This window comes from Ochotona curzoniae, unplaced genomic scaffold (genome assembly GCF_017591425.1).
Source record: "Ochotona curzoniae isolate NIBS_2020 unplaced genomic scaffold, NIBS_Ocur_1.0 contig_1302, whole genome shotgun sequence".
In the NCBI taxonomy this organism is placed as follows: Eukaryota; Metazoa; Chordata; class Mammalia; order Lagomorpha; family Ochotonidae; genus Ochotona; species Ochotona curzoniae.
Window position 1 is genome coordinate 2543179 of NW_024465035.1, and position 25199 is coordinate 2568377.

At 41.7% G+C, this 25199-nt stretch overlaps 1 protein-coding gene across 5 annotated transcripts in view; it reads left to right on the plus strand.

Moving 5' to 3' along the window:
- STAG1 (stromal antigen 1) overlaps positions 1-25199 on the plus strand; it is a 198826-nt gene that overhangs the window by 43922 nt on the left and 129705 nt on the right. For all 5 annotated transcript variants that reach the window (XM_041004538.1, XM_041004566.1, XM_041004557.1 and 2 more), the window contains exons 2-3: positions 3074-3184; positions 6836-6938. In XM_041004538.1, the coding sequence (XP_040860472.1) occupies positions 3156-3184; positions 6836-6938 (132 nt within the window). In that variant the 5' untranslated portion in view covers positions 3074-3155. The remainder of the gene's footprint in view (positions 1-3073; positions 3185-6835; positions 6939-25199) is intronic.

Below are 25199 nucleotides of genomic sequence, written 5' to 3' on the forward strand. Positions count from 1 at the left end.
AGTAATATAACATAAAAAAGGTTGATTAAAAAATTATTTGAGAGACGTAGAGTTAGTGTGTGTGAGAGAGATACCTCCAGTTGTGTTCCCTCCCTAAGTACCTGCTAGGGTAGAACTCTTCTGGCCGAAGATTGGAGGTGGAAATTCAATGTAATCTCCATGTGGACTGTGAGGACCCAACTATTGGAGCTGTCACCTCTGCCTCCCAGGCTGTCCAAGATCAGGAACATGGAATTGAGTTCTATAACTGGTATCTTAACCAGTAGGCTAAGCCTGTGCCATGTGATGCATAAAAATTTTTTAAAGACTGATATGGGGTGGGCATTTGGTCTAACAGTTAAGACTAGTTGAGGGCAATTGCAGTGGTGTTGCAGGCTAAATTTCTGCCTGCTAGAACCAGCATGCCATATCAGTACTGGTTTGTGTCCTAGCTACTCCACTGTTTATCCAGCTTTTTGCTTATACCTAGGGCTAGGTCCATTGGCCTCGGTATCCAGGTGGGAGACCAGGAAGAAACTCCTCGTCCCTGGTTTCTGATCAGCTCAACTCTGGCTGTTGCGATCATTTGGGTAGTGAGACAGCAGATGGAAGACCACTCTCAATCTGCCTTTAAATTGAACAAATAAATAAATAAGTACATGAATCAATCTTTTAAAAAAATGGCTAGTTCAGATGCTTGTGTCTAATCCCAGAGGACCTGGATGTGCTGCTCAGTTTTCTAACCCCTGACTGCAGCTTCCTGCTAATGTGGATCCATTGGTGACGCTAATGAGGACTCCGTGTCTGAGTTCCTTCCACTATTTGGGAAACTTGAATTTGAGTAGTGAGCTAGCATTGATGACTAATTTTCCCCCCTAAAATAAGAGAAGCTAAAACAGAAAGACAGCTTCAAAATTAGAATGCCTAATAAGTTGTAAACAGTATTTTTGCCACATGTCCCTGCTAGTTGAGTAAGACAATACCTCAGTTTTTGTCAGTAATTGTCATTCTGTTTGAATTTCCTACCTTGGCACTTGTTTTACACATCCATCCGGTCTTTACTCAGATGGCATCTCCTTAGAAAACCTAAAATCATTTCTTTAAAAGGAATTTTATTATCTCTTAACATTTCACATCATCGGAAATTGTCATGTTTAGCTCTTTCTATATTGTCAATTTTCTAAGCTTGAAAGAACAGTCTTTAAATACAGGGATTTAATCAAATTTGCCATTCTGTTTTTAACTCCAGAAAGGTACCTGACGTATAGGAATTGCTCTGTAAATGTATTTCCAAACATTCGTTCAACAAGTAGTTTGTAAACAGTGCTTTTATGTAGCTAACGTGAAGTCACTTTCCGGTTAGTGTGAACTTTAACCCAGCATCATGGTACTAAGAAAACAGACACAGGGAGGAAGGTACTGTGTGAAAACACAGCACATGCAGGCATTGTGGTAGCCTCTAACTTTGCAAGTTCTTGGGGTTAGCAATTTTCTTACTAGGATTAAATATTTTGGGGTCTTTATAGGTGAATAATATTGTTGATTTTATCAGATGGTTTCATTTTTTCACCCAGCAAGAACTTGTTAAAAGTTTATTTGTTGCATGGTACTGATCTATGGAACTGTGAGTTATGCAAATAGTTGTAAGTGCAATTTTATTATTAATTGAGTAGTTACAGTTTTAGTCTTCAGATATTGGACCATATTGGCTCGAAATGAGAGGAGGAAATACATAGCAGTAATATCCTTGTTTTTCTTTCATAAGTTAATTACTAAGAATTAAAGTGTCACGTAATAATTTAGATGTTGCTGTCCTGTTTAAGAGCAGCTCAGTTCAGCTAACATCTTCAGCTTCCAGTCAACATAGGTGGAACTGTGTAGTTGGGTCCCCGACAAACATGTGGGAGACATTGATGGAGTTCCTTGCTGTGGGCCTTAGCCCAGCCCTGGATGTCAAAGGAATTTAGGGCATCCATTGCCAATGGGATTTCCTCCCCTTTTTCCGTTCTCCCTCTCTGCCTGTGAATATATGTTTGTTTGTTTATTAATTAAAGATTTCTTTATTTGGGAGCCTAGTGTGGTACCATAGTGGCTAAAGTTCTTGACTTGCATGTGCTGGGATCCCATATGTATGTTATAAACTTATTGATGTTTCATTACCACCCAAAGAGGATATTCTGTGTTAGGATTCACTGTTGGCATTAGAAATTTGGTGGGCTTGGACATTTGTATCTTGTACTGTTACACAGCTCATAGATCCTGTGGGATGATTTCACTTCCTTCAGAATTGTTTGTGGTGGAACTGATCATTCTTTTCCCTGCCCACCTAATTTGCAATGTCTTCTGATCTTTCTGTGTCCTCCTTTTGCATTCTCCAGGGTGTGTGTGTGTGTGTGTGTCCCTTTCAGATTGTATGTTTTCACTTGATATATGCATTAAAGGGTTTTCTTAATCTTTTATGGCTTAAAAACTTCAAATTAAAAAAAAAATTAAAAATTGTTTTATATTGTCCTGGAAGAATTACAGAGGCAGAGAGGGAGAGGCAGAGAAGAGACTGGTCTTCCATGCACTGGTTCACTCCCCCAAATTTCTGCAGTGGCCAGAGGCCAGACCGGATCCAGGAGGCAAGAGCTTGCATTTGTTTCTCCCACATGGATCACAGGAGCCACAACTTGGGCCTTCCTCTGTGCTTGTCCTGGAGATCTGAGCAGGGGAGCTACACGTGGACCAGTCCTACCACAGCCTGTGTTTCTGTGGGATGCTGGTGTTGCCATGGTGGCTTTACCCATGAATGTCCCAACACCATTTCCTCATTTCTTTTTAAAACCGAATGCCATTTGTTGTTTAAATGTACCACAGTGTTTCCCTTGATACACTAAAGTACACCTTGAGTGCTGCCCCAGATTTTGACATTTGTGAATAAAGATGTAGTAGAATCATACTGTAGATTTTTGTATGGCTAGATTTTCAGTCTTTAAGTACTAAATAGTGCAATTCCTGATAAAACTGATCAATTGTGTTGTCTGTGTATTGTCTATGTATTGTGAATATCCAACTTTATTTTAATATAATTGTTTTTGTTTTTCTTTTTAAGGATCGCCTTGAGGTTGTTTCAGTAGTTTTCCGTTGTACAGCACTTAAGAATTTTCCTGCATCGTGGAACAACCTCTCCAGCAATGATTACCTCAGAGTTGCCAGTGTTACAGTAAGTATTGTAGTTTTTTTTTTTTTTTAAGGGAAAATTTGTATAGCACATTTGGGCAATGCGTTTGATAAACTCATGAGTATAGTATGTAATTATTTTATCCATCCGTGGCCCTAGCTGTTGGAATGTCAGCTGCTTCTCTTATATGAGAGGCCTTCAAAAATTCATGGAATGTTTGTGCCATGAATACACTAGTCATGAATTTTAGTATATTTTTAAAGCCAGCATGAATATGAATATATATATATATGTGTCTATATATATATATATTGCAGTGCTATTTTTCATGATCTTGGTTAAAATATTCTCCTAGTCAATAGAAAACATTAATGTTCTGTTTCATGTGTCAGCAATTATGGCTCATGGACCAAATCAGGCATGCCACTTATTTCTGTAAATACAGTTTTATTTAGATCAGAGCCACCCTCATTTCTGTGTTGAATGTTCGCAGCTGCTTTGCATTGCATATTGTGATAGCAGCTGTGTTACCTGGGAAGCCTAAATTATTTAGTCTCTCCATTTATAAGAAAAAATTTGTCAACCCGCAGTCTGTATCATATTTTCACTGTCATCTCCTTGCCCTTATTTTTTCATTGATCTGTCCTTTTACTTGAAGTTGATTGTTGAGCCGTTATGGTTATTTGAAGTAATCTAAAGGACCAGTGAGAAGTTTTGTGACATATCGCTAGATTTGTTGGTGTTGGAGTTTTGTTTTATTTTGCATTCTCTGGGACATGTGAGCACAGTAATTTTGGATACTATTCCTTCATAACTTTTTTATCATGCAAATCAGTAATCTACATACTTGTTTCTCTATGATAATAATGGTTTAGATAATAAAAAATCATCAAATTATTATTTGTATTATTACTGCCCTGGTTAGTTTTCATGTCTTTTTGTAAGATAAAGATTTTATATTGGTCTTCTGGCTCCCCCTCTGCTGGTTCATTGTCTAACTGCATGCAAGAGCGAGCCCAGGAGCCAGAAGCCCAGTTAAGGCCTCCCATCTGGGTGGCAGGAGCCCTGTGCCTTCAGTGAGCTTTCACTGCTGTATTCCGTTGGCCACAGCAGTGTGAACCTGGAGCCCAGAATTGTACTCATGCACTGTGATGGGCCATTTTACCTGCTAGGCTGAATGTTCATTCCAACAAAATGTTTGATAGCCCGTTGTTCTTGTTTCGGACCCACTTCCTCATGGTGTCCTGTGTTGCCTGCTCCAGCACACTGCTGCATATTTAACAGACCCACAATAAACTGTTCTTTGATAAAATATAAGACAAATAGAGGTTGTAGTTCAGTTGAGGTTATATTTAAAGAAGTTATATTGATTTGGTTATTGATGGCATAGTACTTACTGTTGAACTATGCTTTTTAAAAAAAATAATAATATAATGTAAATTATAGTATGACTGGATACTGAGTAGTATTTGTGGTAAAATATTAAATTGTTAACATGAAAAAATCTGTAGATTACACATTTTGGAATTAGAGTGAAGTGAAATAAAACTTTGTATTCTCTTTTCCAATGTTAGAAATTCTTTAAAAACCTGAAATGTATTTATGACCGTCGGTTCAGATAAATACATCTGTTTCTGCAGAAGTGCATTAGATATTTATTGGCAGCAATTTTCCCTCCATAGTTGTAAGAGTTATTTAACAAATAGTGCTTGATAGTTTTCTTGTCAATACACTGTATTACTGAAGCATAGATTAGTTTCATTAATGGATCTTTTGTATACAGGAACCAACTTGCTTGTATAGTTTCCTGGTTGTTTGCAAGCATCAAAAGCATTCTTTTTGTGTGTGTGTGATTATGATAAATGCAAAGCATAGTATTCTGTTCAAGGATCCTGATGTGGCTGTAGAGAGTTCAGGTAGTAACCGGACTAAGCCACGTTTTGATGTATGATTGAACGGTGTTTTCAGGTTTTCAGATGTTTAAGTTTTATTTTATTTATTTGAAAAAGAGATTGAGATTTTCTGTTTACTGATGCATTCTTCAACTGCAAGCAATAGCCAGGGCTGGTCTTGACTGAAACTAGAAGCCTGTAACCTCATCTAGCTCTGCCGTGTGAGTGGCATGGGCCCAAATACTGCTCTCTCTCCCTGGCACATCAGCAGAGAGCTGGGTCATAAGCTGGGGAGCTGGGACTCAGCTGCCACTGTAATGTAGGGTGTTGATGCGCAACCCGCTGCAAGATGATTACAGGTTTTGGGTTTTTCATTGTTCCTTTGTAGAATTTAATGCTGCCCACAGCAGCAGCATCAAGGTTGGAGAGGGGGTGACATACAATAGAAAAAATGAGTGAGAGAGACACAAGGAAGTAATTTTTCACTATTTGAGAAGTACTACTTATGTAGACAACTTACATCATTGACTAGTCAGTGAATTCTCCAAAACCAATTATAATTATATAAACAATTTGAATTATACCCTGTTTCTTAAACAAAAATAGCAGCTATCTATCTTTCATTGAAAAACTACTGATTTATCATTTACAACCATAGGTAAGAACCAGATGGCAGAGTTTGGGAAAGGGTTAGCATTGTAGTGTAGGGGATTTTGCCACCAATTTAGATACCAGCATCTCCTATCAGATTGCCAATGTGAGTCCCTGCTGGTTGTTTCACTTCTGATTTAGTTCAGTGCTAATGTGCTTTTAGAAGGATCATGATGGATGGCTCCTGTACCAGTGTGTGAGGCCAGGATGGCGTCCTAGGTTCCTCGATCTGCTACTGTTTGGGGAGTGAAGCAGTAAGTGGAAGATCTGTGGGGCTCCCCAGCACCCCTCCACCCTGTCCTTCTCTTTCTGTCTTCCTATCACTCTACCTTTCAAGTAAATAAATTTTTAAAAGATTTATTTTATTTTTATATTGCAAAGTCAGATATACAGAGAGGAGGAGATGGAGAAAGATCTTCTTCTCTAAGTGACCACAATGGCCAGAGCTGTGTGATCCAAAGCCAGGAGCCAGAAATTTCCCCTGGGTCTCCCACGCAGTGCAAGGTCCCAAGGCTTTGGGTCATCCTCGACTGCTTTCCCAGGCCACGAGCAGGGAGCTGGAAGGGAAGTGGGGCTGCGGGGTTAGAACCCAGCATGGGATCCTGGCACATGAGGTGCTAGGCCATCATGTCGGGCCCAATGAATTTTTTAAAATTGGACAAAAATGATGGAAAGTATTCTGTGAGGAAACAATAACTGAATGGAATTTGCCAGATAATCCGTGTGTATATATTCTTTTGAGGAGCCAGTTTGTAAACATTTGCCAGCAATCACTAATTTTTATTATTCCTGGAATTCCTCCTAAGCTTGTCTTTTTAACCAATAACTTAATCTTTTGCAATTGTATTTTCATTTGTATTTTGTACAGCTTCTATTTCACTTGCTCTTAGCCAAAAGGCCGAGATGTGATTACAGCTGCTATTTCAACAATCATTTCCTCCTCTTTATTTGGGGAGTCATTTCATTGAGTGTTAGGCAGGGATATTCAGCAGGGAGATAACATTTTTGGTTATTGAATTGTTTTATAAAAGAACAAGTACTTGTATAAACCCCTTCTGATCAGTCATTAGCAGGAGGTAAGGAAACTAGTGAGACAGAATTGCATTTTATTTATTTTTTTTCACTCACCACCAAATATAACATTTTCTAGGGATTCAACTAACGAAACTACTGCCCATTCTGATGCTGGTAGCGAACTTGAAGAAACAGAGATCAAAGGAAAAAGGAAAAGGGGTCGTCCTGGCCGGCCTCCAGTATGTATTATGCTTGTCTTGCTTATTTCTTTCATAGTTACTGTGTAAATGGGCATGCTATGAGTTGCTTGTTAATTCTAATAATACTGCTGTTAATGTTTTAAAATTTCAGTAACACGTTAGAGATTTTTGGGAACTGTAAATTAGCTTGACAGTAATCAGAAGAATCTGTGTTTTTGAAATATCTGTAGTTAATGATGTGAAGTGATGCAAGAGGTGAAACACATTGATGGAATATAGTTTGTTAGACTGTTTCAGGTGGTATTCAGTTTTGCTTGTTTGTTTTATGCTTGTAAGCTTCCTAAAGTGTATTTAGTGCTGGTCAAGGTTTAATCTCATCTCAGAAGACATTCTCATGTGTTTGGGAGGTGTAAAGAAGCTCAAAGTAATCCTATTTTTGGGAACATCGGTCAACAATTAAGCATGCCTAAGCTTTCGAGGATAGTATGTTATTGTGTCAAATTAAGACTTGCACTATTTACACTTTTTATGGTGTAATCAGCAGTTATCAAGTTTATTTCCTGTTTTGTAAAAGATTTTTATAGAAAATTTTAGTTCCCTTTTCTCGGTGGTATGGTGTGATGAATCCTTTAAATACCCGTGACCTTGCTTCAGCAGTTTTCAAGTCGTGGTAAATTCATCTCTTGACTCTCCTCACTTTTTTCTTCCTAAATCCCACTCCCTCCTCATTTCTTGCAATTTCCAAATCATTTTGTTCAGAATTTTGTGCTTGCTGTCAATTTTTTTCTCCCCAACTCAGTTTTTCTCCCTCTGGTTTTGATGTAGAACTTATGTTGTAGGACATAGTTTGGCTTTTTGAATCATTTGCCACAGAATCTGACTGATTTACTTTGGGAGTCGCAGGAATGTAGATAACTGAGGATGAGATGGCATCGGAGAAGAGAGCTTATTCCAAATAAAAGAACTTTTAAAATGTATATAGTTTCTTTATGTCAAAAGTGATGTTTCTTCAAGCAAAAGAAAAAGATGTCGCATCTGTACCCCCAATGCTTCTGTCCTGTCCTTGACTCCCCAAGCCCTGCCCCTAGGTTGTGCCATAGCTAGGACATGCTGCGGGACCAGTGTCAAAGGCGAATTCAGCAACACTCAGGGGCATCTCTTCTGTGCAGCTGTTACAGTCTCCATGTTTTGAAGAATTTTCTTGGTTGCTGCCATAATTATAGCCAAAGCCTTGGGAAAAAATGTTTATCATAATCTGATTCTATGGATGGTTTACGCTAATGATAGGAAAGCCATAGTAGATGAACACGTAAGTGGCTCTGGCCAGCAGATCAGTACTCTGGGATAGCCAGAATGGGACTTTTTTGTGATCATATTTTGTTCATTTTGGTCAAATAGATGCCAACAATAGTGAAGTGTCATGCTTATATCCTCTCAGTATGCAGTTAGTATCCCTTGTGGTGTTGGTGAAAATGATAGCCTTGCATATGTTTGTGGTTTCGTATAGGGCACACAGTGTGTCTTCACCATCCCGCTCCATCTGCTTTCATGAGGAATTGAAAGACGCCCTGTTTTGTGGCAAGCATCTGAATAGGGTCCCTCATGAGCTTCTTAGTTGCTTCGGACACATCATAAAGCATTGTACCTGATAACAATCCATGTGGTGTTGTTGAGCTTGTAGATCTATATAGTCTAACATTTCATCAGATTCATCCAGTGCAGATGCCTTAACGAATGTGGAAGGAAGGTATCTCTGAGTAAGCTGATCAAACGTGTTGTCAGTGATGCCATAATGTAGGGAACTTCTGCCTGTAGTTCTGTACTTGAGCATGCATATTGTTACTGTGAGGGAAGGTGTTTCAGGAGACATCCACACATTCTCCTAATACTAGGATTACCTTCTGTATTTGCTGGACCGATTCTTAAGTAGGTACTAATGTGAAGGCATGAGTAGAGTTTGTATCTAGTGTAGCTAGCTGCAGGATTGGTAAGGCAAATATTCTATTTCCCCAGTTGCAGCTTCAAGTTCAGATATTACATCAAAATCATTGATAGAAGAAAAAAATGGCATGCTGCTCAATGACGGTCTCTCGAAACCGCAGGTGGAGATAGTAAGGTGGTGGTACTAAGAGAGGGGTTCCTGTCTGCAAGGCTCTCTACAGTAGCGTTGCTCTCCATCTTACTGGGGACATTATCTTTGGAAAGTGAATCCTGTTTTAGAAACACGAACCTGAGGAACTATCTCTGTGTTGTTTCCGAGATCTTCCTAGACATCATTCTGTCTATAAGTATTTTGTTGCATCTTGCTTAAAAAAATGAAGAGGTTGCTTTCTTTTGAAATTATCACCTCAGCAGCATTACTGTTAACGTCAAATAGCTCATTTTAAAGTCCATAATTTAATAAGTGTTATTTTTAAAGTATGATTCCTTTGGTAGAATCATAACAGTACCATCACTCATTGCAATAGATGGATTTAAAAAAAATATTTATTTATTTATGTTTGAAAGGCAGATTTACAGAGAGAGAAAAAGGTCTTCCATGTGCTGGTTCACTCATCAAATGGCACAATGGCCAGCGGTGGGCCAGTGTGAAATCATGAGTCCTGAACTTCTTCTGGGTCTCCCTTGTTTATGCAGTGGCCCAAGAACTTGGACCATCTTTTGCTGTTTTCCCAAGCCATAAACAGGGATCAGAGGTGAAGTAGCTGGGACACAAATGCATGCCCATGTGAGATGCCAGCACCATAGGCAAAGGTTTAACCGGCTACACCACAGCAGCAGCCCCATGATTATGTTTAATGAGCTATTGTATATTTGGTGTTTATAGTGTTATTGAAAAAGAATATATTATGTCACTTTCAAAAATTATTTCTCTGTCAGAAATTCAACTCTTTACTTTTCTATAACGTTGAAAGACGGTGATTTTTTTATTTTGGCTGTATATGTAATTTTACCCTCCACTTTTTTTTTTTTAAAGATTTATTTTTATTATTTTTTATTGGAAAGGCGGATATACAGAGAGGAGATACAGAGAGGAAGATCTTCCGTCCGATGATTCACTCCCCAAGTGAGCCGCAACGGGCCGATACTATGCCGATCCGAAGCAAGGAGCCTCTTCTGGGTCTCCCACGTGGGTGCAGGGTCCCAAAGCCTTGGGCCGTCCTCGACTGCTTTCCCGGGCCACAGGCAGGGAGCTGGAAGGGAAGCGGGGCTGCCGGGATTAGAACCGGCGCCCATATGGGATCCCGGGCGTGCAAGGCGAGGACTTAACCATTTGCGCCACCGCGCCGGGCCCCACTTTTTTTTTTTTTTTTAACTGGAATTGTGCATTATACTGATTTCTTAAAATACTTCATCAATCAATCAATCAATCAATCAATCTATCAAGATAGAGACTATCCTAGTCTCTTTTCCTGCCAGGAGACTCCTAGGGAATTGTTGGTAGCTTATGTTGCTTTCTCTGGGATTTATGGATTGTATCCACAAATTACAAATCCCTTTGCTTGACTGTAACCATGACATTTCATGCAATTGCCTACTAGGATTTTTTTCTTCTCCAATGGAGAGTTTCATTTAAAAGATTCAGATTAAGTGTTGTATATTTAAAGAAAGGTTTAAATTGTTTTTCCCAAAATAGAATTTATTACCTATATAGCAGACTACTACTGTTCCTTACTCTTTCTTGCTGAAAGATTTACTTATTTGAAGAAAGGATATTGGCCACAAAACCAGGAACCTAGAACTCCATCCGAATCTCCTGCATGGATGGCAGAGACTCCTGTAGTTGAGCTGTCCTCCACTTCTTCCCTAAGTACTTTAGCAAGAAGCTGGATCAAAAGTGGAATGTGCTGATCTGGGCTGCTGGCATTTCAGGAGGCAGCTCAGCATACTGCTCCACGACACCAGCCCTATGTTTTTCTTGAGATCCCATTGAATTTTGATATATGTACAGTGAGTTTTTATAAAGTAATGAAAGTGAATGTGTGAAACAATGTATAGTCCTTTTATGGGAGGAAATATCACTTGATATTTAGTCAAATTCCTGCTGTGTAATTTATATAATTTAGCAGGCAAATAGTACATGTTCATTTATTGCTGGTAGAACAGTAACATTGTATTAATTATATTTCCCTCCGTGTGATCACAATCAGTAGCTCATGTGATTATCTGTACTCCTGTGTAACTCAGATCAACCGCCATTCTTGACTATGGAAACGGCAAACAAAATGCATTGTTCTGTGTTTCTGCTTGGGGCTTGACATGTGCACAATGCTTTTTGTACCATTTAATCCTCATACAATGCTGTGGAGCGGGTCTTGTATATGTAAGTCTCCTATGCGGTTTACAGAATAGGAACCACAGTTAAAAATGATAATTTGCCTAATATCACACACAGCAGGTAAGATGCAAAACAAAATTATGAATTCGTAACCTAGCTTCTTATTCCCTTGGCTGTGAGTAAGCCAGAATGCTGGGTATTAATCAGTATTCGAAGATACAGTTCAGGAGTTGCTGTGCCTCAGGTCCACACTCCGAAGAATGCTCCCCTCACGCCCCCACTTCCTCCTCTCCTTCATTTATGTAGAAAATCAGAGTGTGAATGTGGGCGCATGATCCCATCCACTGGATATTTCCCCAAGTGCTGCAGTCTGCGAGTGGAAACCAGGAGCCATAAACTCCATAAGCAGTAGATTAATGTGCTGTGTCACAACGCACAGTCCCTAATTATCTTTTAGGAGACTTGTGTCTGATTTTGTTTCTTCAGTGTGTTAAATGGAGACACATTATAAGGATTTTCTACTATGAAAGAATTGTCTTAAGGGGAATTTCAAAATTTTTTTATAAAAACAATGTTAGTGTTTCAGAGCCTTTAGTTTCCCATTAAACCACCCTTTTGATTTGTCCTAATTTGTTATTATAGCTTTTTTATAATTATTGATTTCTAAATAAGCAAGATATAGGATCATATTTGTGATCTTAGGATTGTACTGATAAATAGTGAACATCATTATCTCTGTATGTATATGGTGCTGCCTTAATCCCATTCTAATTCATGACTATGCTGTTCTCTCCCACTTTAATGTCTCTTGCCTCAATTTTCCCCATCGTTCCAGACTCATACCTAGATGACCATTTAGCATCTTTGTTCAGATCTTCAGTGGACCTACAGGATATTAAACACCAAACTCCCAATCACTGTCTCCAGTTCTTTTTCATAATGACAAGTTTGTCTACTCAGTTGCTTAGGCTGTAAACCTTGGTAATCATCCTTTACTCTGAAAAATTGTCTTTATTCATCCTGTTAGAACTTTCAGCACGATTTGCTTGGGAAATTAACTACTCATTTTTATTGCAAAATTAACTTAACCACCACCATCTACTTTTGCTCCAAATTTGTAGATTTGCTTCTTAATTCAAAGGTCTGTCATGGAATGTTGTTGTTGGTTTTTCTCTTCTAATTGTCATCGTAACCTCTCTTTTCATTTCTTGATCAAGTTATGACTTTCTCTTACGGCCTCTGCTGAAGACAGTATTTAACTCTGCAGATTCCCACCTCTACCCAATGGAACTTGGCTGCTTTCCTTGGTGTTTATGTGCAGGTGTTGCTTCTTCTGTTGGAGTTACTACTATCCACCTTATTATAGTTGTCCTCAGTATCTGAGGATGACTAGTCCCAGAGCCACCCATGGATATTAAAACAGGCGTTCTTAAGTGCTACATATGAAATCATAGAAGAAGGCAAGCATTGTGGAATAGCACCTTATACCAGCTCTTTTGAATACCGGCATCCTGTGCTGGAGTCTGGCGCCTGTTCTGGAGCGGCTTCCTGCTGACGGTGTATGTGCAGTCGGTGGAGGAGGGCTCAGATGCTTGGACTCCTGCCACCTCAGTGGGAAACTGGGATGGAATGTCTCTTGACCTCTTTCTCTGTCACTTCTTCCCCAACTGTATAACTCTGATCCAGATTTAGGATTCAGTTTAGTATTCCATATTGTTTTAGTTTTTATGTAAACCAACGTATGCGTAAACTAGCCAAACCTTAGCTGTTGAATTAATCATTTAAAGGATTTTTGTGCTGTTTTTTCCATTCTACACAAGTGACTGGAATGCAGTTACTTAAAGCATGAACACTGCCTTCCCGGGTCCACGTGAGCAGGAGGCTGGAGTTGGAGCCAAAGCAGAAGTCTAGAGGCAGAGTTCAGCGCAGGGTGTGTGCAGACCTCTACCCCAGTTACTGTTTTTACTGTGTATAACATCATACATGATGAGATGGAGAACAAAAGATCCATGAATTTGGGGAGGGTGAGTTAATGTTAATTTTTTGTAATTTTTAAAATTATTTTTATTGGAAAGGTAGACTTACAGAAAGAGGGAGAGAGAGAGAGAGAGAGACACTGACTTCTTGTCCGGGAAACCACAGGAAGTACAACTCTAAATTCAATAAATCTATAGCAGGTTGATTGTGAAGTTGATACTTTTGTATGGCCCATGAATGATGTTGCAAATGTCTAAAAGGCCTTTTAATATGAAAAGGATTGCCTACCCCACTTCGTAGAAATTTGTGGAATTTGGCAGCACATGTCAGACATGGCAGTTAGGATGCCATTTGGGATGCCTAGGTTTGAGTGTCAGCTTAAATCTCTCTCCTTTTTGTTTTTTTAAATGTTATTTACATAGTTTTAGAAGGATATACACTGATATGGGCCTCTGATTAGGTTGGGAAGGTTCAGGTATTGAGGAACGTGGTGGGGACATGTTTCAGTGCCCACTTCCTCCCTTGTTTCTACAGGGGAGGATGAGAGGGACTCCTGGCTGTCAAATTGCATTAGCACAGAGCATGGGGAAGGATCATTTTATGACGCCTGGAGACTCTGATGTGGGAAAGATTCGCTAAGAAGTTGTTTTTATCATTGCTGTAGATTTGAGAGTATCTTCCCAAGGTCTATTCCTGACAGAGTCCACCTAGTGCATCCACAGATCCAGACATTTGATTAAGATACTCAGTCTCAGTATGTACACCAATGGTTGGACCGCACATCCTGTGATTTTCCCTGTGACCAGGATCTGAGTCCATTCAGGGAGTTCCCCAAGAATCCTCACTTGGGATGACCTCAGACTTGATTCTTATGTGTGCCAGCCAGTGCAGGGTCGGATTCGGTGTGTCACCTGTACCAGTCAACGCACATACTGGTGGATGCAGAACAGTCTATTCTGTCCCAGCCCCATACCTCACACAAACTGACAGGTGCTATAGCCTGGCCCAACCAGTCCTCCATAGGCCCACTCCTCATGCATTCTAGCAGGTGCCACAGCTACTCAGGCGGCCCCTCAATAACCCCACCAGGCCTGCCCCAAGCCGCGGTTTTTGCTTGTGCCTATGTATGCTTCAGCCTAGCATGGCTCATCTGATATCCCATCTGGCTCTTGTGTACACCCGTGGGTGCTGCAGCTTAGCTCGGCCCAACCCATAGCCAGATGCTGACCTCAGATATGCCAACAGGTGCTGCTGCCTCTCCAGTCGCTCTGCCCCCAGCCCTGGGTTCTCATGTACCAGTAATAGAGTCTAGCAGAGCAGTACCCATAGTTCCCCCGCCAGGCATGTGCCCTTCCCCAGATTGTGCCCTGACAGGGCACTGTGGTCCAGCTTGACATGACTTGCACTCAGTCCTCGTACTAGCCAGCTGGTCCTGCAATATAACCCACCCAACCTGCACCCATTCTGGCACTCATGCTTGCCAGAGAGTATGGCAGTTAGTGCAGCCTGGCCCTTGCCAAGTCCCAGCTCTCATGCTCACCAGTGGAAGCAGCAGCCAAAGGGAGTCCTTGTTGTTTTCCTACCAGGCCTGGGTTAGCCTGTGTCAGCAGGTGCTGCAGCCCAGTTTGGAATGACTCGCCCCCATTCCCAGTCTTCACCAGGGGATGCAGCAACCTAGTCTATAGCCTAGCCTGGACCACTTGCAGCCCTGGTTTGGACCACTTGTAGTTTTGTTATGGTCTAGCCTAGGCTGGCCTGTACCCTCTCCTGACTCTCCCTTGTGCCAGTGTGTACTGTGAACTGATGCTGCCAAGTTCACCTCCAGACTATCTCACACATATGCCAGTGGTTCTGTTGTGCAGCCTGGTCTAGCTTGCTCTTGCCTGTTCTCACCCCCAGCTCTTGTGCTTAATTGTGTTAGCTGTGTCTAACGGGAGTTCCCCAAGTTCCAGTATTAGCCCCGCTCCTAGCAACAGATCTCGTATGTGCAGCTGAGTGCTGCTACCAAGACTGATGTGGCTTTCCTCCAGTCTTGGCAGTCACCAGGTCTTGGCTGACCTGTTACTCACTCAAATGGCTCTTGGGAAGTGGTATGGCCTAGCCCAGTCTGGCTTGACCTCAGACCAAGCCCACATGCGTGTCAGTGGGTGCTATAGTTTTCCTGGTGTGATCAGCCCACAGCCCCAACTCCCACGTTTGCCAGTTGGAGCCGCAACACAGCAGGGGAGTCCCCAGAGTTTCTCTGCTAGCCCTGGGTCATGTGTATGCTGGTGGTGCTTCGGACCAGCCTGACATGGCCAGTCTCAGCTCTCATTGTCAGATGTCACAGCTTTAGCCCAGCCCGTCCTAGCTCTTGTGTGTGTCAGTGCGAGTACAGAGGCCCGGCCCACACAGATGCTGATTAGTTCTACAGCCTTTTCTAGCCTGACCCTCCACCAGCCCAGCTCTTGTGGTCCCCAGCAGTGGTTGTGACCTGGTGGAAGCTCTTCTGTCAGGCTTGTTCCCAGCTCAGGATCTCATGTGGGCCTGTCACTGCCCCTAGCAAGAGGCAAGGTCATAAGTCTCCTCCAGAATCCTTCAGATCTGGTTCTCTTGAGTGCCGGTGGTTGCTATGGCCCAGCTTAATGTGCCCCAACCCCTGCTCCTTCCCTTGTGGACTGGCACTGCGGCCTCACCCAGGCAGGCATGCCTATCTAGCCTCACCTTTTATGAGTACAAGCAGGCTGCAGGTGATGCTCTTTAGTCCTGCCCCCGTATCCCATGTGGGTGGATGCCTTGGCCTGACCGAGGTATGCACTCCAGTTTCCTCCCTCGCCTATCTGTGCTTGCAGTGGTCCCGTCTTTGAAAGAGACAGGTCCCCTTCCCTGAGCAGTCTGCGGCCCCTGAACCAGGAGGCCAGGCTGGCATATCCTGGCCCAGAGTTGCCCATCTTCACTGCCTATCTTCCTCCCTCCCTCCCTTCCTCTCTCTTTTCTTTTTTTCTTTTCTCCCATCATTTCTTTCGAAAAGATAGAATAAGTAATTATATTGGCATAATGAAATAGTTAACGTTTCTGCTGTAGGGGAGACTTCAGCTGGGCTCCAGTACCAGGCTTCTGTTTGTCCTAACCCCTAGACATTTTGGAACCAGATGGAAATTCTCTTTGCCATACTGACATATAAACAATGAAAAATACTTTAAAAATAAAAGAATATTAATAATAACAAAAAATCATTATTCATTTAGATTGCAAGTTGACTTTCCATAGAACTATTGAGATAGAGCAATGTTGGACATTTGATATTGTTAATTAGCAGTACCAACAGTGTCAGAAATGTGGATATGCAAGTTAAGTAGTAACTACTCACAGTAAACTACCCATCCTAAAGATTGTTCTACACTCTCAGATTGCGTAATATTCAAAGATGGATGAAGGTTGTTTATTTTTGTGAATTCCTAAGTACGTGAAATTTGTTATTTAGTATGAGATAGTTCAATGGGGAGGTGAAAATTAAGGATGAGTTAGTTTTGTTGTGCAAAATTCTGAAATTCATGCATAGTTTCTCATTAATACCTGTTTTTTTTTTAAAGATTTATTTTTATTATTTTTTCATTGGAAAGGCAGATATACAGAGAGGAGATACAGAGAGGAAGATCTTCCGTCCGATGATTCACTCCCCAAGTGAGCGCAACGGGCCGATACTATGCCGGTCCGAAGCCAGGAGCCTCTTCCGGGTCTCCCACGTGGGTGCAGGGTCCCAAAGCTTTGGGCCGTCCTCGACTGCTTTCCCGGGCCACAGGCAGGGAGCTGGAAGGGAAGCGGGGCTGCTGGGATTAGAACCGGCGCCCATATGGGATCCCGGGCGTGGAAGGCGAGGACCTTTAACCACTTGCGCCACCGCGCCGGGCCCCCATTAATACCTGTTTTTCATGAAACTTTTAACTATCCTTATATGTGTTATGAGAATCTATATTTTATGCATTTTAAGTTTGTTCTCCTATAGATAGCCTTGGCATCATTTTTTCTCAATATGTCCTTTGAAGTAGCTATGCAATACACTCATTTAAGATTTGTTTATCAGGAAGGCAGATTGCATTAATCTAGTGTCTTTTAAAACACTGCCATCGTAGTGACTCTTAGAGTATGTATTCCCAGAAGAATAAGAATGTAATTTAGTTTTTACTTTTCTATAGAATTTCAGTAGCCCTCATGCACACCAGTGGGAGCTACAGCCTAGTCAGGGTAACACCCAGTAACTCCCACAAGACACCACCCGCCTCCAGCCCCAGTTCCTGCTCATGCTGGTCTTGCTGCCAGCCATAGATCCTGTGTGTACAGGTGGTTGTTCTGACCCAGCCAGGCATATATAGTCCATCCCCCACCTAGGCCTTTGTCATTGGTTGCTGCAGCCTGGCCAGGCCTAGTATGTCCCTATCCCTGGCTTTTCTGCATACCGGTAGGTATGATAGCCCAACATGCCCACACCTTCGTCCTGGCTTCTATGCATGCCAGTATGGTATGGTTTGGCCCAGCCCTGCCTGGTTTGCCCCCCGCCCCCCGAACCAATCTGCATATCAGTTGACAAGTTGCCAGCCCTGACGCACATGATCACCAGTGGGATCATGACAGGTCTTACATCCAGCAGGTGTCAGGCCTTACTTGGCATAGTCAAGCCCCCAGTCTTGTCTGTTGTGTGCTGATGGATGTAGCATCCCCGCTGTCCTTCACCCGGTTCTTGGGTGGGCCTATGGATGCTGCAGCCTGGACCAGCTCAGCCTATTCTGAACCCCAGTTTCTATGAATGTCAGTGAGTTCCATGGTCATGCCTAGTTTGGCCCATCCCTACCCACAGCTCTTGAGCAAACCAAGCAGGTATTACCATTCTATAGGCCCCCACAGATCACCCAACCCCAGAAAAGCCCCTAGACCTGGTTCTCTTGCATGCTGCTTAGTGTTATGGGCCAACCTAATGTGTCCCACCCCCTGTTCAGACCCTCACTGGTGTGTACTGTGGCCTCGCCCTGCCAGGTAGGCCCCTAGCCCTAGTTTTCATGTGTGCTGGTGAGTGGTGGTTTGTGCTGGTTGATGCTAATAAGCCCAGCTCAGGTCTTCCATGTGAGTGGGTGCAGTGCATTGTTCTGACCAGAAAGATCCTCCAATTTGTCTCCCTGAAGTTGCTTAGTCTCAGCTCCCCTTCATAGCTGCAAGTTTGATGGCCCAGTCGGAAGTAGGACAGAAGTAATTCTTTACCTGTAATGTAATCAGCCTATCAGTGGTCTTCCCTCTCTCACATCCCATACTCCCTTCCCTGAGCAATTCACAGTCCCGGTGCTTGCGGACACATGGGTTCCCCAGCCCAGTATTCTGATGAGTTGGCGTGTTGACAGGGACCCAAGCATGTGTAGTTTCCCTAGGCCCTCACAGCACGTGCACAAGCCCCAAGCTGGGTCCACCAGCACACTACATCAGCATGCTGGTCTAGGCCCTGTCCCACCCACCACTCTACCACCTGCTCAGCTGAATCTGAGCATATGCGCAAATCCCCAGGCCCAGGCTTCCCTACCTGGGCCCTACGGAGCAATCTGCCCAGGCTGCAACAGAAGCAGGAAGCCCCCAGGTACTGGTGGCCATTAAATTTCAGAATGAGAACAGAGAAGTTATCAGAGTGAGAAATACCACTCATGGGGTTCCTGCCTTGTGGCTACCTGCTTAAGACAACCAGAATCTGTATGAATCCTTGTTGAAGTTCTGTCTGTTCCACTTTGGTCTTCTTCTGTGCCTGGAAAAGCTGCGAGTCCTTGGGCCACCAGTATACAGGCACAAAGACCTGCATGGACTTTCTGGCTCCTTGCTGCAGGCTGGTCCAGCCCCTGTCGTTTAGAATGTTGAAGTGTATTTTGTTTCTAACTCTGCCCTTCAGATAAACAAATTTTAAAAATGTATGATTTGTGGAACAAGTGGGTATTCCTTGTCCACTAAAATAGATTGCACAGATAGCGCAAACTTATTTGACATTTTTGCTGATAATATATAAATCAAATCTGATTTTACAGACTTTAAACCAAAAATGAAATGACTGATCCTTCATGAAATAATAACTGGTCATTCTTATTCAGCATTAAGGTAATTAAAGACAGGTATCACAGTGTTGTTCCAATTTGAAGAAAACTATGGAAATGGCAAACAAATATATTTGTGGTCTTAGATTGAATCCTTTTGCTACGAAAGATATTGGAAGAGTTGGATTTTTAAAAATTAGATGATAGAATTTAGCCAATGTTAACTTTTTAAAAAGATTTATTGCTTTTTATTGGGAAGGCAGATATACAGAAAGGAAGAGAGACAGAATGATCCTCCATTCAATGCTTCACTCCCCAAGTGACCGCAATGGCCAGAGCTGAGCTGATCCTAAGCCAGGAGCCAGGAATTCTTCCAGGTCTCCCGTGTGGGTACAAGAATCCAAGGCTTTGAGCCATGCTCGACTGCTTTCCGAGGCTGCAAGCAGGGAACTGGGTCGGAAGCGTAACTGCCAGGATTAGAGCTGTGCCCAGCATTAAATTTTTGATATTGAGAGTTTGATGATTTCACAATGGAGTGCCTGTGTTGGGTGCTATTTTATCAGCATTTATTCTTAAAGAGAGAGAGAGAGAGAGAGAGAGAGAGAGAGATGGGAAGGGAAAGGGAGAATATTACAAGGCAAACAGCACGTTTCTGCAGCTTTTACCTGAGCTTGAATTTATTCCAGAATTGAACTACTTAAGAGCAAGATGTGGAAGGATTTGTGATCTGAAGATAGCAGTGGAATATGTGACACTTTTGAAAGCTTTAAGATAATGAACTTAGTGGGATTTACAAAGTGTTCCACATGAAAACTGAAACATTTCTTGTGAATTGACTTGCCGATTCTCTTTATTGTAGGTTAACTTCATGAAGGCTTGATCTGTCATTTTTGGTTTCAAACTGTTCCACAACAATGTAGAAACTTTCAGTACCCCGTGTGAACATGTGATAGCTAACCGGTTAGATGAGTCAAGCCTAGCATGTACTGTTGTTGCCATTTAACAGCTAAGAAAACCAAGGGAGAGAACGAAGTCTCCTGTGTGGACTTACTAGGACCTGAATTACACTCAGACATGACATCTTGATTCCAAAATCTGTTTTGTTTATATTTTCTCTATACTTCGTCTAACTAAATATTTACTGAATAGCTAAATAAATGAACTACTGAATCTTGAACTACAAATCGGTTTCATTGTGTTAGGTAGAATATTTAATCTCATTAATTGTTTCTTGTCTTGTTTTCGCTGAGATTGTGAATATGTGCTGACTCCTTTTAGTGATAGGATGCTACTGAGGAATTGAATCTGTTGAATTTTCTTTTTTGTTAGAACTTACAAGATAAATCCACAAAACTTAAATGTATAAGTATTCTGTTTTATCTTTGGTTAAACATTCATGTAAGCATAACCACAATCAAGATATATTGGGTGGGGTACCCAATGTGATAGTTCTGTTATTCCACTTACTATGGATAGAAACTATTTAGGGAAGAAATACATTTTATAGCTGACTGTATTTCTGTATCCTTTTCCCACGATCTTGGTAATCATTATTCAGTATTCAAATCTTTTAATTTTGAAATTTGAGAAAAATATGGTATTTGCCTTTGTCTTGTCTCTCTTAATGTTATTTCTATCATGCCTGACCACTCCCCCCCCTTTTTTTTTTTACAAATGACAAAACTTTATTTTTTGTGCCTGATTATATTATTTGTATTTAGTAACTTTCTTTATCATTCATTCCTTGACGTACGCTTAGGTGATTTCCAAATGTTGGCTATTGTTGATAATGTTTCATTGAACACTAGAGTATAATAACTGTCACACAGTAATTTAATTTCCTTTAAATATATGCCAAGAAATGGGTAATCAGGTCATACAGCAGATCTATTTTTATTTTGTTGAAGAACTGTCATGCTTTTCTCCATAATCAGTGCGCACACTTACTCTCCCTGCAGCAATGTGTAAGCTGTCTTTTTCTCTACAGCTTTGTGAGCATTTGTAGTCTTTCTGGCCTTTTTGGTAGTAGTCATTGTAACAGGAGTGAGGTTGTTTTGTACTTTTCTTGTGCCTAGTGTTTATTTTTCATGTATTTGTGCTTTTTTTTTTTTTTAAGATTTATTCATTTTATCGAAAAGTCAGGATTACAGAGAAAAGGAGACAGAGAAGGATCTTCTGTCTGCTGATTCATTTCTGAAGTGGTCACAAGAGTTGGAGCTGAGCTGATCCGAAGCCAGGAGCAAGGACATTCTTCTGGGTCTCCCATGCATGTGCAGAGTCCCAAGGCTTTGGGGCGTCCTTGACTGCTTTCCCAGGCCACAAGCAGGGAGCTAGATGGAAAGCAGGGCTGCCAGGATTAGAACTGGCGCCTATATGGGATCCTGGCATGTTCAAGGCAAGGACTTTAGCCACTAGGCCACCATGCTTGCCCTGTCTACTTTCAATATTTGGTCTTCCAGTGGGTTTTATGCTTTCAGTTATTTCCTTAATGGTAGTTATCTTTGTATCTGCGTTTAGGATTTCCATGAGTGTCTTTTTTTTCTTTTTAAGGATTTATTTTATTTTTATTGAACAGTAGAGTTTCAGAGAGAAAAAGAGACAGACACACAGGTTATTCCATGTATTGGTTCTCTCTCTAAATAGCCGTAGTGGCCAGAGCTGAGCTGATCTGAACCCAGAAGCCCAAGAACTTGAGTCATCCACTCTTGCTTTCTCAGGCCAAAACAGGGAGCTCGATTGGAAGTGTAAAAGTGTAGCACCCAGGACCTGAACCAGCAACTTTATGGGATGGCACTACTTCAGGTGGAAGCTGAACTTACTGTGTCGTCGCACCAGCTCCTGCATAAGCATCTCTCATAAGACTGGTCTGATCATGGTACAATCTTTAAGTATTCACTTAATGTTGGAAAGTTTTGTTTTAAAATCGGTTACAGGTGGAAGACAAAGATCTTACGCTGCTGGGATCGGACCAGGTTGAAGTCAGGAGTCAGCACTTTCTTCCAGCTGTTATACATGGTTAGCAGGCGTCCCAACACTTGGGCCATCTACTGCTGCTTCCAGGGCATTACCAGGAGCTGCGATGGAAGTGTAGTGCAGCACTGTGTTGCTGTGTTACAGGCTGTGACTCTGCCCCCTGTGTCACAACACTAGTCCCCGAATGTGGTGGTGGTTTTTTTTTCTTTTTTTGGTTTTTAGTTTTCAGAATTTATAATAACTTTTAGTTCATTTTGGCATTTAATGTTTGTTGAAAATCCTTTTGTTAAATTAATAGACAGTGCCTGCTCAAAGTTGCATGTTTGTTTTTTTTTCCCCACTGACATGGTAACACAGGTAATCTTCCATTTGCTGCTTTGCTTTCCAAATGAATGAACCTGCCAAGGCTGGGCCAGGTCAAAACTGGGTGCCAGGAAGTTGATCTGCATCTTCCTCATCGGGGCAGAGGCGCAAGTGCATGGGCTGGCATCTGCTGCTGCCTTGCCAGGTGAACAATCAAGAAGTGGGATTGGAGCAGAGCCCATGGGACCTGACTACAGTTGCAGGCTGCTGCTGACCTTGCTCAGCTGCAGAGCTGATTGCACTGGGGGCTTTTCTCTAGAAGATTTTAGAATTCTCATTGTGTGTTGCTACTATTGAGGGTTTGACCTTAGTGTGGCAGGTACGGAGGTTGTCTGCTCATGAGTATTTTGGGGTTCTGCCTTGTAGTGGGATATCCTAGAATTTTCTCCAGATTGTGAATAGATTTTCTGTGCCTCTACTATTCTCTGTGGTGCTTGAATACTGACTGTGTCAGGAGTTGTGGCTGTCCTCACTCCTGCTGCTTTGTTTTGTTGTCTGTTTTTTGTTTTTGTCTGACAGATGTTTTAGGAATATCTTGTTTGTATATTCTTTGTTCGACTTCATCTGGTCTGTTGTTGAGACTTTAAAACTGCATTTATGTATAAAATTTTTAAAACTTATTTAAGTTGCAGAGAGAAATAGCTCTGCTTTGTTAGTTCACTCCTTGATTGAATGGAATAGCTGTGATGGGTCAAGTCCATAGTCATCAGCCAAGATCTCAGTCCAGGTGTCTATGAGCCATGAGCAGTGCCTTCCAGGTGTTGCATCAGGAGGAGGCTGCAACAGACTTGCAGCACACCATGAGGCCACTTGCCTGCCTCTTCATCTACCTTTTCACTTACCAAGTTCTCTAAGATTTTTAGAATTTTCGTCTTAAACGTCCTAATTATTCTTTTGAATTCTTTGCTTTGTATTTCATCATTGTTTCTTGTCTAGGAGTCTGAAAATGAACTATTTCTGCTATTCTTCCTTTTCTTTTGTTCCCATCATGAGGTCTTTCTTTTGTGAGTCTTGCTCCTTACTTTGACACTCTCGTGTGTGGTGGATCAGTTGCTTCTGTGAATTTAGGAATTAGTGTTTTTCTGAAGAAGTGCTGCGGATGTCAATTTGATAGACAGTTTTTCCTTTAGTTCAAGTTAGATGCTGAAGCATGTAGTCTTTCTCTGTGTTTCCGCTGCCATTATTAGTAGCGATGTCAGAGTGTGGGGTGTCTCTGTCTAGGAGGGGTGTAGCTGTTCCGTTTGTAGTAGCCAGGGTCATTACAGTGCAGTTTGGGATCCAAATCCAGGACAGGCATGTGTTGCTGCCCCAATGACCAAGGTCTTAAAACAGGCAAGAATGCCTCACCTCTGTGGATGTGGAGTACAGACTCACACTCCTTCTTTCTGACAGCACACAGGCAGCTAGCATTTAGACCCAGCCGCACTTTGCTCCTTCTCTGAGACGACAGCAGAAATGATTGGCAGGGGAAGAGCCCTATCCCCAAATGAGCCAGACCCTGCTCTGTCGGCCTGTAATCCATTAGGCTTTGGTGCTGCTGCTTCTGGAGCAAATGTGTACACATGGTTCTTAAATTGGGTCATTATAGAAAATACACATGGCTGGTTTCAAAGCATCAAATTTGTAAGCATCTTAATAATTTATTTCTGAAACACAGTGAATTAAAAAATTTTGCTGGTTTTTCAAAACTGATTTTTCTAAAATATATACAGAAATGCAACATCTCCATGAGACAAAGCAATATTGGAGAATTATGGACACAGAGGATTTTGACTACTACATTACCAAGTCTTATGAGACTGCAGTAATGAAGCAAGTGGGCATTGGCACAGTGACAGATGTGTAGGGGAGAGTGGGTGGTCCAGGACAGTGTGTACTTCCAGTCAGGTGATGCATATCTAAGCCCCACTTGCTCCAGTGAGGCAAACGGTGATTTTTGGAGATGTTGCTGTGGCTATCTGCTGATTTTCTATATGGAAACATAAATGTTTCTATTTTTTGTGAAGTTCAGTTTGCTGATTATTCTGTAGTTGGTACTTTATTTTGTTAAACTGTTGCCAAACTGAATGTTAGAAAATTTTCATACATTTTCTACTATGATTTTTAGTTCTCAGTCCTTTTCAAATGACTTTGTCTAAGCTGGCAAGTTTTAATGTTTTATAAAGAGCAGATATTTAACTTTGTGAGTAAGGCACACTGGTGAAGATTCCGGTATCTCCCATTGCAGTGCCTGGGGTCCAGCTCAGGCTCCTGCAGACTCTCTTTGCTGGAGCAGACTCGGGTACCAGCAGTTACGGCTCTGCTCATTGGGTTTCTCATACTCATTTTGGAGAGCTGGATTAAGTGTCTGGCTTTTTGGCTTTCACTTATTCTAGTCCTCACCCTTGCAGGAATTTGTGGATTTGACCAGCAAACAGGAGCACTCTATCTGTATGTTTCCGAAAGAATTCCAAGAATTCTTCATTCAGCTTTCTTTTTCCTTTTACCTAGAGACGTTCAAAGAAGACGATTATTGGTTGTCAGTTTTCTCCTTATTAGATCTGGTTTATGATTATGCTTATTTGGTAATAATCTACATAATTAACACTTGGCTCTTAGATATGAGTTATAAAAGCTTGACTGTCTATGGCTCCATGAGAGAAGTTCTCAACCTACTTAGTAACATAT